Consider the following 13121-nt stretch of genomic DNA (forward strand, 5'->3'; position numbering starts at 1 on the left):
TGAAATACCAAGAAAATTACGTAGTTTTTTTTGTCAAGTTCCTTATATGTGCTGAGAATGTTCCAAAGCCAAGCAACTATCCTGCACCATTCCCAGAAAGGTTGTTTGCCAAATAACCATTGGACAACCAAGATCTAAGAAACATATGGTTGTCGAACTGTATGTGCTAGCTGGGATGTGTATACATAGCCTGTAGGCTACTAGGCTACTGCAGATGTTTTGCACAATAACTGATATCGAGCAAATAGACATCAGAATAGTTTAAACCCCAAATATTATATTACACCATGGAGAAAGTGGTGGCGGTGTCAGTATACGGCGATATCGCAATATGTAATATGATGATAATATATTTATCGCGTGCGCGTCATCGGGCGTGGTTGGCTGCCAGCAGCGGTAGTCTGGAGGCAGGGTCTGATGGATGCGGAGTGACAGATCAGGGTTAGCCGCCAGGGGAGTCCATTTTCCTCCACATTCCTTCCCGAGACGCCCAGCTCACCTCGGTGCTCCACGGAGCGGACAGGGAGAGCCAACCAGAGCCGCGCCTCTCTTCTCTCTCTTCTCTCAGTTCGCAGCTGTGTAACAAACACACAGCAGGACACAGCAGCAGCGCCGGACAGTCTGTGAGTCTCAACCAGACCCAACCACAGCCAGTGCAGCCTGTTCGGCTCAAAAAGGAAAGTCCGGTGATCTGCTGTTTATGGAGATGAGATGCATGTGACCATGTTGTCGCTGTAAAATGAGTTTGCTAGCGGCATGTGGTTCCATGGGGACCTTGCAGGGATATCTCGTTCGGTAAGGCATGGCACTTTCTACTTGACAAAATATATCTCACAGGAGGAGGTGGCGGCTGGCGTGCACAGAACAACAGCACGGCGGAGACCAAACACAGTGCGCTGAATTTGGATATGAGCTAAAAGTTTGCAAACGCTATAAAATGTTTGGGATATACGTTGAGGGTTTAAGTTTAGTGTAATTTTTGTTATTATGGATGTAGACTGAACGGGAGTTTATTCTCTTCACTGAGATAAGGATGGCTTTCTGAGGAGGATATCTCTGCCTGCGCTATGATCTGGACCATGCGGACTCTGGTGCTGAGGACACTGTGTGTGTTGTTGGGGAATGCACATGTCTTATCTCTCAGAAATAATGGCGACATACGAACTAGAGAAACAGCAGGGGGTTATTATGGGCTTAACGCTACAACAACACACAGGACCGCTCACACAGCCATCAGAGAGGGTCCCCAAAACACAGTCTATGACAGCACTCGCTCTGGGGGACACGGTACAGGTACGTCCTACTCCAAACATACTCTTCAAACATGGATGGAACATTTTCATTCTACTTCTGTGAGAAAGATGCGCGTAATTGTGGATGAAACAAAGCATAAACGTGTAGGATTAAAACAACACCACTCCAACAGAACACTGACACTGGGGGATTACTCCGCGACCCCGCACAGGGACCTGGTGCGCCGCCACAAGAGGAGAAAGTTGAATAGTGAGATTGGCGCGGCCGCTGCCATGGGGATGGCGGGTGGATACAATACCACTAAGCCCCCAGCAATGGGCCAGCAACGCGGGGGACAACTGGACAGCGACAGACGCAAGAGAGGTACAAAAGACGAGCAGAAGAAGGCGTTTAAGAGGGAGAGGAGGAGAAAAGTGTTGAACAAAAGCTCAATGGCTTTATCTCAGGCGCAGAGCGCAGTGGACGGGCTGGGCCCCCCTCTCTCTCCATGGGAGCCAATTCCCAAGCCCCTAGCTCTCACCTCTACCGACCTACCCCTCGACCTCTTCACCAGGAGAAACGAGATGTTTACTTACCGCGAGGAAAACCCGTGGGATGCCACTCCAATGACCCCTCCCAACACAGCAGATTTTGGAAGCGAAATCAAAAACCCATTTTACCCTGTGACAAGTGAAACCTTTGGCGCTTATGCTATCACGGGCGTTTCTGCCATCATTTTCCTCGCTGGGATAGCAGGGAACATAGCCATACTGTGCATCGTGTGTCAGAACTACTATATGAAGAGCATCTCCAACTCACTCATAGCTAACCTGGCCATCTGGGATTTTGTAGTCGTCTTCTTTTGTCTGCCCCTCGTCATTTTCCATGAATTGACTAAATCCTGGCTGCTGGGAGAATTCACCTGTAAAATCGTGCCGTATCTGGAGGTATTCTATTATGTTCTATTCTATTCTACTACAGATTTTCTCCTTATTTTGGTGGCTGATGGGGCTTGGGGCATCTGAACACTTCTCTTTGCATAGGCACAATTTCAAATAGTATTGCATTGTGTATTAGGTATTTATAATACAGTATTGTCATATTCAGAACAAGTTGTGATAGAAAAGCCTATCACAGTGAACATGACACTAATCCAATTCACCCTAACACGGGATTAGCCTCCATCGGCACAATAATAAACAAGATGAGTTCCCACCAAGATCAGATGTTACCTCATCTCATTATGACACCCAGTGTGACCTGCTGGCTGCTGGAGAGAAGTGGCCTCCCTCCACCCACACACTTAATCCTTCCCTCTATCTCTCCCTTTTTTTTGGTCCCACTTCTGTGTCTCTCTCTCTCTCTCTCTCTCTCTCTCTCTCTCTCTCTCTCTCTCTGTCGCTCTCTCTCTCTTGCTCTCTGTCTCTCTCTCTCTTTCTCTCTCTCTCTCTCTCTCTCTCTCTCTCTGTCGCTCTCTCTCTCTTGCTCTCTGTCTCTCGCGCCCTCTCTCACACTCACACAACTCTGTGCCAATCTACTACTGTATGATATCTCTGTCTTTCTCACCTACACATACAAGGGGCCTAAGTAAATCGTAAAACACCACACCCAGTTTATAGCCATCTCACTTTACCCTGGGTGGGTATCAGTGTGATGCAACGTTCAACCTGTGTGTGTGTGTGTGTGTGTGTGTGTGTGTGTGTGTGTGTGTGTGTGTGTGTGTGTGTGTGTGTGTGTGTGTGGTCATGCCTTTCCTTTGTAAGGCCGTTGGGTTAAAACCAGTTTTGTATTCCCACAACTCCTTATCTCATTGTACAGTGTAGCAGTGAAACTGACGGAGGATATTGGGTTTGCTGCTGCAGAGCAACATGAGTTCGAAGTAGAGCACTAGGTGTAGGGTGAGGAGCGCTTGAAGAAGGTGTCAGTAGACCGTCTGGCTAGTGTGTGTGTGCGTGAAGATTGGGGTCCGTGCGTGTGGGTGAGTGCCTGCAGGCACATTTGTGAATTTTAGGCATGCATGCCCATGAGTCCCTGCATGCGTCAGTGCATGCATGCGTGTCGCCCGGCCATGCGTGTGCATGTGCGTGTCCTCAGCCCTGTGTGTCCTCAGCCCTGTGCAGTGCCGAGCTGATCCACTGTGACTGTATGTGGGTTAAATGGGGAGTAATGTCGCTCCGCAGGCAGGATGCGGGAGAGGACACTCCACTGGGAGGAGAGGAAGACTCGGGCTGCGTTGCCCGCAGGCTCATGACACACACCCGCACGCACGCACCCACACACGGATGTGTGTGCAGACGCAATCAGACAGACTCACAGACGAAGACACACGCACATACATGACCACACAGACACGCACTCATACACGTCCATAAACCCATATTCCAATCCCCAGAGCCCAGACGGTAGATATGAGCCCAGCTGACATGGTGATGATAATGCATTAGATACAGACAGCTAGGAGAGGAGGAGAGCTGCTACAGTATTCCACTGAGACGTGGACAGTCCCTCTGACACTGATGGGAGGATCTGTCTGTGGTGTGCGTAGCTTCTGTGGCCTGGTCATGTGGTGTGGGTGAGTATGTGTATGTGGTCAAGTCTCCAGTGATGTGCAGAGCTCGAAGGAGGGAAGCCGAGTGGAAGAGGCCCTTGTGCGTCACGAGTGGCATTATGTGAATCACGTCCCTGGCTAACATCTGCAGCGTAGGCTATATCAACAGCCACAGCCATTAGTGAATAGTGAAGATATTGCTTCTGTAAGTTCAGTGGGAACAGTGAGGCTCAGACAGGCATAGATGGGTTCTCTCCAGCAGCTTTGTCCGTTCTCAGACAGAGAGAGACTGGGAGGCTGAGGTGCTGCTGTCTGCGGGGAGATAAACTCATCCCAGTCTGCTGCAGGGAATAGACGTTCTACTGGGAGCCATTGAGGTCGGGGTTGGAGGACTGCATTGTGCTGGGATTGGTGTTAATAGCTAGACATTCATCACCCTGACACCCATGTACGTGGGCGCGCACACGCACAGACTCAATCACACACACATACACAGGCTCAATCTCTCTCACTTATGGACACACATGCACAGAATCTCAAACACACACTAAATCTCACACACACCTAGACTCTCTCTCTCTCACATACACACAAATGCACACACACCTACAGACGCAGAAACTCTCTCTCACACACACACACACACACGGTAGCAGGGCGTGCTGAGATTCCAGATGGGTGGGATGGCCTGCCCTCCACTGATCGTTACCCACGGCGATCCTCTCTCTGCACGTGCTCACTGTGATTAGGGGAAGGACTCTCTCACACACACACACACACTCCCACATACACGTATACACTTCTTCCAACACACATACACACACACACACCACTCCGCCCAACAGCACATTGTCTGCCCCTCTATTACTCATTACTCATGCGGTCTGAGCGGCACATACATGATAGTTCATTGGAATATATGTTAATGATTCAGTGTATATAATTTGTATTTGTAAATAATGGATGATGGGTGATAATTATCCCATTCAGGCTATTTGTAGCTACAGGATGAGCAGATGCCTAGTTTGCTGAGAGATAGACCACATAGATACATAACAACATCACAACCCAAAGAGAATCAAACAAAAATGAACAAAATTATTATAGAAGCAGAAATTAAATATTGACTAATTTATAACTGTGTGAATCATGGGTATGCACAGCCAGTGTAGAATAGAGTAGAATAGAACTGTAATGTCCACTTGTATGTAGACATTTACCGTGAGCTTCATCTCAACAGTAACCTAGGGTAACCGTATCACACGCAGAGCTAAAAGTGTTACAAAATCAGTGTTACAGTTCAGAGGCTAGGTCATGGAGTCACAAGAGTAGTGACTCCATGATGCTCAGGTCCAGATCCAGCCCTGTCTGCCAGCTTGTCTCTGTGATGATCTATTCCCTGACTGTACAGAGAGACTGATGATCCCTGTGGCAGAGTGGCAGCCAGGGGACTAGGCTTCTCCTGTTGGAGTTATGGTCTGGGGAAGGAGGGAGGGAGAGAGGGACAGACGCAGTCAGCCTGAACTGTAATAGCCTTTGTCTTCAGCTTATTCATGTGCTCAGTGTGTGTGTTTCTGTGTCTGTATGTGTATGTGTATGCGTGAGCATTGCACCATTTATCAATAGATGAGAGTCATTACCACGACAGCCGCTCAGGATCCAACATGGCCGCCCGCCGCAGGTCCCCAAGTCACTCAGTCGCCATTAAACTCCAATTATTAACATGGGTTTTGAAGGCAACTGCTCAGAGGAGTTTAATCGGGGAATTTGTGGGCCATTATTAAACCAGCAACAGGGGAAATATCTCTATTACCTGCTGCACAATACAAGTAACTGAGACAGACACAATGGTGCTGTACAGACTGTCAGCATGGCCATAGACAAGGCAGACGTGACAGGGGTCATTTACACAGTGAGGGTTTCTGTCAAATTGGCATGTTAATCATAATAAAGATGTCAGGCTGTTGTATGAATAATTAGGCTAGCGGAAGGAATAATCACACACACATGCACACGCACACAAACACACACACACACAGCGTTCAGTTAAGCAACGTTAGCCTCACATTATCTCCAGCACCATGGCCATTGGCCCATATCTTTGATCTACATATCTGTACAAAGCTGGGCTTGTCCTATTCTGCCCCCCCTCTCTCTCTCCTGCTCTTGTGAGATCTGATCAAAGAAATCACCCAGTCTATGTGACAGTGTTTAGTTTGACTTGTCTCCAGCCTAGTGTTCAGGCTCTATTCACCATGTTGGCACCTGTGTGAGTGTACAAAGCAGAGTAGGGCTCGAAGGCAGATACCTGGCACACAGATGCGAAGGTGCACGGTTGGCCAGGATACAGGAAGCCCTCTCTAGGTGTAATTAAAGCAACCAATCACACTGTACGACCAGCACAGGCTGAAGGTCACCAGTAGTCACCATGGAAGAGGGATCTCGTTTACAAGGTATACAAGCTTTTGGTTAAATCAATGTTTCACCAACTCGTTCACCAATAATGTCATGCTCCTTTGAAGTGTACATGAGTATCTACCAGGTGCAAGGTATCAAAATGTCTCATAAAAGGCTTAGAAATACCTACACACTGTCACACCTCTTTGAAGTCTACCGGAGCATACTGTACAATAGCATGCAGGTATTTACTTTCCTTTCATACGTCTCTCTAATGGCTGACCCAGTGTTGTTCTCTTTTGGCTCTACTTCGTTAGAACAGTAGCTGCTTTGGCAGAGATCCATAGTCCATGTGTGGTTCTCCTCTCTATCTCGATCTCTGCAGGATGTCACTGTTTAGAAGGCTGTAGCCTCTGTGGCCTCCCAGGGACGTCTGGAAAACACTAGTCTAATTACCAGATAGAGAGAAGGATAGAGGAAGGGAGAGGGGAGAGGGAGTGGGGTAGGAGAGAGAGGGAGGGAGAGGACAGAGAGCAAGAGAGAGAGTGCATGAGAGAGGGTAGAGAGAGCTGAGAGAAGGAGAGTGAGGTAACGAGAAGAGGGAGTGGGTGAGAGAGAGAAATCTCCACAGCTTTACTGTTTATGTAGTAAACTGCAGCAGCAGTAATCACAGAGCAGGACCATACACACTATAGCAGCTGGGTCTGGGCCTGGCTACAATTAGTTTTCCCTGTAGTAACTGCAGTCAAAGTGATTCCAGCTGGAGAGGAATATGTTCCAGGTTCCTTGCTGTGCCTCAGTCTTTCAGACTCAAACCAAAGCAGAGCAGAGACTTGGTTCTGAATTATGTATTTTCTAAGCTTTGAGAGGCTTAGAATTAGGCCCATTTTTTTTCATTTTGATGCATTCTTTCAATTCAAGGAAAGACTCAGTAGAGTCCTCCGTCATATTTCTAAGAATTGTGTTGTCGTCTTTGTGAAAGTAACATTTAAAAAGGTCTATTTGGTGTATACTGTCAGATGATTCAACATTCTGATAAACCATTTGTCTTTGTGATAAACCATTAACCATTTCTCCCTGTATTTGTCCCCAGGTGGCATCTCTAGGTGTGACCACGTTCACCCTGTGCGCTCTGTGCATTGACCGGTTCCGCGCAGCCACCAATGTCCAGATGTATTACGAGATGATCGAGAACTGCACCTCCACTACAGCCAAGCTCGCCGTCATCTGGATCGGAGCTCTCCTATTGGCTCTCCCTGAGCTCCTGATCCGCCAGCTGGTCACCGAGGACCCCGCCCTCCCAGATGACCCCCCAACGGAGCGCTGCGTGGTGCGCATCTCGACATCGCTCCCAGATACGCTCTACATCCTGGGTCTAACCTACGAGGGCGCGCGGCTCTGGTGGTGCTTCGGCTGTTACTTCTGCCTCCCTACGCTCTTCACCATCGGCTGTTCCCTCGTCACCGCCCGCAAGATCCGCCGCGCCGAGCAGGCCTCCGTCCGCGGCAACAAGAAGCAGATACGCCTAGAAAGTCAGATGAACTGCACCGTCGTGGCGCTCGCCATCGTCTACGGCGCCTGTGTGGTCCCGGAGAACATCTGTAACATCGTATCGGCATACATGGCGGCGGGCGTGCCGGAGCGGACCATGGCGGTCTTACACCTCCTGTCACAGCTTTTGTTGTTCTGCCGGGCGGCAGTGACGCCTGTGTTGCTCCTGTTATTATGTCGCCCGCTAGGCAGGGCCTTCCTGGACTGTTGTTGTTGCTGCTGCTGTAACCATGCCCACTCCTCAGGCACGGCTAGTGATGATAATGAACATGAGTGTACCACAGAGCTGGAGCTGTCGCCCTTCAGCACCATACGCAGAGAGCTCAGCAACTACACTCCCGCAGGGTCCAACTGTTAAAACCACACAACTACTGTTAAAGGTCCAGTGCAGTCAAAAACGTGATTTCCCTATGTTTTATATTCAGTGTATATTTCCACACTATGAGGTTGGAATAATATTGTGAAAATGATGATAATGCCCCTTTAGTATCAGAGCCTTTTGAAAAGACCGCCTGAAATTCAGCCTGTTTTGGTGGGAAGGAGTTTTGGCCAGGCAGTAAATGAGTTAGACCAATAAGAAAGAGAGTTACAAACAGATCTGCCAAAAACAGCTAGTTTTCAGTTTTCCCCTCCCCACTCAGACCATTTCCAGACAATTTGAGCTAAATTCCAGCTTGAGAAATTGTTATTTGCTAAGAAGCTGTTTTTTTATTTTCTGACCATTTTAATTGAAAACAATCACAGTAAGTTACTTAATTGCTACCCAGAAATGATTTGATGTTGAGATAAAAACAGCTGCATTGGAACTTTAATGACTACACAGCTACACACCGGCAGGACTATACAAACATACTAGCACACAGAACTGTACAACTTCAAACCTGCAGAGTCAAACTGCTAAGACTGCAAACCTTTACAACTATAGAACTATACAACATTTCACAAGCAGGATCAAACTGCTTAGATGACATACCTGTACACCAATGGAACAAAACCACAGTAGGCTACTACACAATTAGCTACACGACTGACAAACTGGGTGCTAGGGCCACACAACTACTGTACAGTATACTATTACACAACTACTGTATATAACTACACACAAACAGGGAAAAAGTGCCAGGACTACACACTATACATCCGCAGGGAGCAAGTAACATCTAAACAGCCATACTGCCGAGACAACTGCACAACAATTCAACTTCACTACAACTCCAATACACATACTGTGCTCCAACCCAGTACACAAACCCAGTGGTCTGAACTGGGACCAGACATGAATGGACAAAGCCAGACACTCGACACCAGACTATACTGGACTGTGTTGAGCTGAAAGGGACTCAGTGGAGTGGACTAGGCGTGGCTGGGCTGGACTTGGCTGGGCTGGAGTGGACTCCGAATACTTGACTGGAGTGGACTGGGCTGGACCGGACATACTCACGTCACCCCTCACTCAAACTCTGCACTCACGATTCAGTTCACACACTCCTTACTCACACACTGGACTGTACATACTGTATACTACACACTCTATCACTCTAGTGAAGGAAAGATATATAGAGAAGGAAAGCAGGAAGGATATGGAGGAGGAATATAAGGATATTACAAGCATATTGTAATTGTTTTCTTTTAATGCGCATTAATATTACTGTAATCGTCGTAGTTGATTTCTGCATACAACTCTGCACTGCCAAACACCCTTCCTTGCTTTCATACTCTGTCGTGCCCTTCTGTTAGTGTCAGTCAGGGCCTCTGTCTCCGTGTCGTTTCTGACAGTAACTTATTCTAAATGGCCAAGTGTACAGTGTTGTGATTCAAACTCTTGATGAAGTCAGTGATTCTTGTAAACCGTTTTATTGAACTTTGTGAGTATCTTGTTCACTCTGTCTGTATTTGATACTAGAAGATGTAAGCACACACAGTCATCAGTCTGGTTTCTGGTTTCTAAATAGCTTTTATATAGCCAACAAAAACTGTCCCTTTGATTAAAAAAAAAAAGAACTTGATCTTGACTGTAGAACTGCAGCTCTGTGTATACATTTTTGAGTGGTGTATTACTTTCTTTGTATTCCTGACCTGAAAATATCATTCGTTATTAGAATTCCAATTCACAATGTTTTTCCCATACACAAGGGTACAAACGCACCGTGGCTATGCGACACCACAGACGCTTCCACATTCATCATCCGTAGATGACACAGACCGCCGCATATATCGCCCACACCGTTCCCTTATAACCGTCTTTACAGTGTTATACAACGACGACGACGGCAAAGAAGCGTCTTGCACGTACGCGAGTCTGTGTTAGCGGCGATAAGGGAGATGAACGTTGTGGTTATTATCCCCATAACAAAATGATCTGTCATAAGAAGACTAAGCAGAGCCAGCTCTGTTTCCGCACCTGGGTGACTCTGCTGTGTGTACTGCTGCACTCCCACTGCTCTGAGGAGGTGCTATTTTCTTTCTCATCACCGCACATCCGCTCCTCTATTTGATGTGTCGCAGTGAGAGAGAGAGAGAGAGAGATAGATCAGCTATTTCTGTCTGTGTAAGAGAACAGCTCGGAAAGACAGGCAGGAACGGACCATACTGACGTTCTACTGACAAGACACACGTATTCTAATTTCTACTGACAATGCCTTCTGACGTTCTATCGAAACATGGTCATTGGGGGTAACATTCGACTGACTATTAATCAACATTCCATTTCCAACAGACAGTCTACAGGATTGGCATTGATTCTTGCCATTTTATGCAGGACTGTGACATCTATGTCATTCACCTCTCAGATTCTGAATCAAAAAGCACAATGTACATCCTGATTAAAATTGCAGATCTGTGCACTTAAAAAAAAAAACACCATCAATTGGGGCTATTGTCTAAATCTTTTCCTTCTCTTCCTATCTGAGATCAAACTGCATCGTGGGCTGCTGTCGCCGTCACGTCTCAGACAAGATGACAGGCATCTGTGCTATTCATGCTGGTAATTTTCCTAAAAACAATAGGACTCTAGACATCACAGTGGCTCAATCACACTCAATCAGAGCCTCAGCGGCTACAGCCCTGTCTACAGGTCCATACGCACCTCTGTCTGTCTGTCTGAGCCTTTGTCTGTCTGTCTCTGATGGAGCCTTATTCAATTCGCTGTTGTCATTATCATTCAATCTCAGGACCAGTTTCCCACACCCAGATTAAGTCTGAAATTAAGTTTAAGATTTCCATTGGGTTTCATGCTTTTCAGGCTAGGAATAGGCTTAATCTGAGTCCGGGAAACTGGTAGGCTACATCTATTGAGCTACCTGGGTTGTATTAAAGTATCAGCAGTCATGCTTATAAAATTCTAATGAGTATATTTTGGGCTGGGTGACATAACAGTTACCCGTTAGCCCTGACACGAGCTCACGCCACATCAGCGTTAGCCATGGCCAGTGCTACGCTAACGCTAGCCACTCTCTCCTCAAATAACTGCAGCCCAGTGCTTACAAGCCCCTTTCTCCTCACATCACTGCAGCACAGAGCTAACGGTAACTAGCCCCTTCTCACATCACTGCAGCCCAGCGCTAATGCTACGCTAAAGCTATTTGCTAAGCCCCTTTCTCCTCATATCACTGCAGCCCAGCGCTAACGCTAGCTTGCCCTTTCTACTTACATCAGTGCAGCCCAGTACTAACGCTAGCTAGCCCTTGCTCCTTACATTTCTTTTTGCAAACTAAAGCTAGTCACTTGCCCCTTTCTCTTCACATCACTGTCAACCCACTCTCCACTGACTCACTCTGTTTCCTGCTGCTAATCTCACTTTATTCTGCCCGCTGTCAACAGTCATTACTGTCTTCCATGAGTTCTCTGGATGCAGATATGTTGTACAAAATCAAAGTTGTACTTGGAGGAGCCTGATTTTCCTTTTGATGGCCGTGTTTCACACACTTGCAAGGAAATGTATATATATCCTTGAGGCGTAGAGGAATATTCTGTATTTCTGTGTGTATTCGCTCTCCCTCTAACCTCTATCTCTCTCTCCCTCTCTGAATCTGCCCTTCTCCCTCTTTCTCTCTCTCTCTCTCTCTGCAGCATGCTAACCTCAGGCATTTTAATGGGTGAGTTTTGATCTGTCCAGTCAAACACATTCAAATGTGTCCAGCCAGTAGCACAGTGGGAACAATGCATAATTCAACCCCGGCAAATGAACCAGCAGTCAATTGTACTGAACAGCATACACATGCACTAGAGAAGAGATGGAAAAGTGGTAAACAAGTTTAGTTTTTAGACAGATTGCTAGGTTGTTAACCGGGAACCATGCTAAGACATGTTAATGTATAAGGAGCCAGTCACGACGCGATTCACTGGCACTGGAACTCATTCCCGACCATCTCTGAGACAATCTGTCAGCGCCACTTGAGTTAACATGGGTGAGAGAGAAAGAGAGAGAGAGAGAATGAGAGATCGGGATGCTACGGCATGCTTCTCTGTGCATACTCTATTGATCTGAGTCCACAATTGGGGTTTTGAGTGGCTTTCCTAACCCTGTATGTATACAATCAATCTGAAATATGTATCATGGGCAATGTAGACAGGAACCTGAACCGTACAGTATTATGTGTGCATTAGGGTGGAAGAGATGAGGGTGCTGCCACACTAGAGATCAGAGATAGTGAAAGGAAAATAAGGCCTAGATTCAATCAGACAAAGCGTTTAACGACATCCGCATAGCTGATGTTTTGGCAGTGTTGGAGGTGTAACTGCGTTGGAGCTGTCAAATCGGTGAGCAGCTGCTCTTGATCATTGTCATGAAGCTACATCCATCCTACTCGGGTTAGAAGTTCAAAACAAGAAATCGAGGGCTATATAGAAGTAATGACACTCAAATTGAAAATCAGTAAACTAAATAATGAGGATTTCTATCAGCCTAATCATGGACTAGATTTCATCTCACATTCCAGTGTTGGAACGTGTAAACATGGCTGCATGGGATTTCACCTCATGGCAATGTCTACTTCAGGTATAGCCCATTAGGCTAGTGACCAATGCTCGAAAAGGTCTTTCGTTTTTGAGATACCCCTACCTGAGGTAGAACAAAATACAACCATGTTTTTCACATCTCTTATGTCTCCCATTTATGAACTTGATGGTTGTGTAAATATTTTACTGCAAAAGTGGTTAAATTGAAAGATATTGTGACACACCCCCTAAACTCAAAAGTGCAGAATAATGCCTGGCTGAAGGGGGGGGATGGGGACACATAAGCTCATGTAACCCAATACTGCAAGCTCTTATATTGCTACAATTTGGAATACAAGTAGTCAGTTGTCTGCATCTTGGAAATATAGACCTGTAAACACAGAGATACAATAGGAGGGAATGTGAACTATGAATATTTATGATGAATGTAAGCTTT

General features: G+C 46.6%; 1 protein-coding gene across 3 annotated transcripts; it reads left to right on the forward strand.

The window, feature by feature from the left end:
- The first annotated feature begins 262 nt into the window (after positions 1–262).
- On the forward strand, positions 263–9749 carry LOC106609201 (prosaposin receptor GPR37). 3 transcript variants are annotated; one of them, XM_014207720.2, is made up of 2 exons: positions 263–1293; positions 7272–9749. In XM_014207720.2, exons 1-2 carry the CDS (start codon positions 1123–1125, stop codon positions 8085–8087), a joined length of 987 nt encoding a protein of 328 aa, XP_014063195.1. In that variant the 5' UTR covers positions 263–1122; the 3' UTR covers positions 8088–9749. The 3 variants fall into 3 exon arrangements, with proteins under 3 accessions (XP_014063195.1, XP_014063196.1, XP_014063194.1); XM_014207721.2 differs by having other exon boundaries at positions 267–795; XM_014207719.2 differs by having other exon boundaries at positions 273–2180.
- The last annotated feature ends 3372 nt before the right edge of the window (positions 9750–13121 follow it).

Source organism: Salmo salar, chromosome ssa07, assembly GCF_905237065.1.
Source record: "Salmo salar chromosome ssa07, Ssal_v3.1, whole genome shotgun sequence".
NCBI lineage: Eukaryota > Metazoa > Chordata > Actinopteri > Salmoniformes > Salmonidae > Salmo > Salmo salar.

Coding starts and splice junctions, on each gene's coding strand:
- LOC106609201 (XM_014207719.2), top strand. CDS start 1,068: ATGATCTGGACCATGCGGACTCTGGTGCTGAGGACACTGTGTGTGTTG. Junction 2,181..7,271: donor AAATCGTGCCGTATCTGGAG/GTATTCTATTAT, acceptor ATTTGTCCCCAG/GTGGCATCTCTAGGTGTGAC.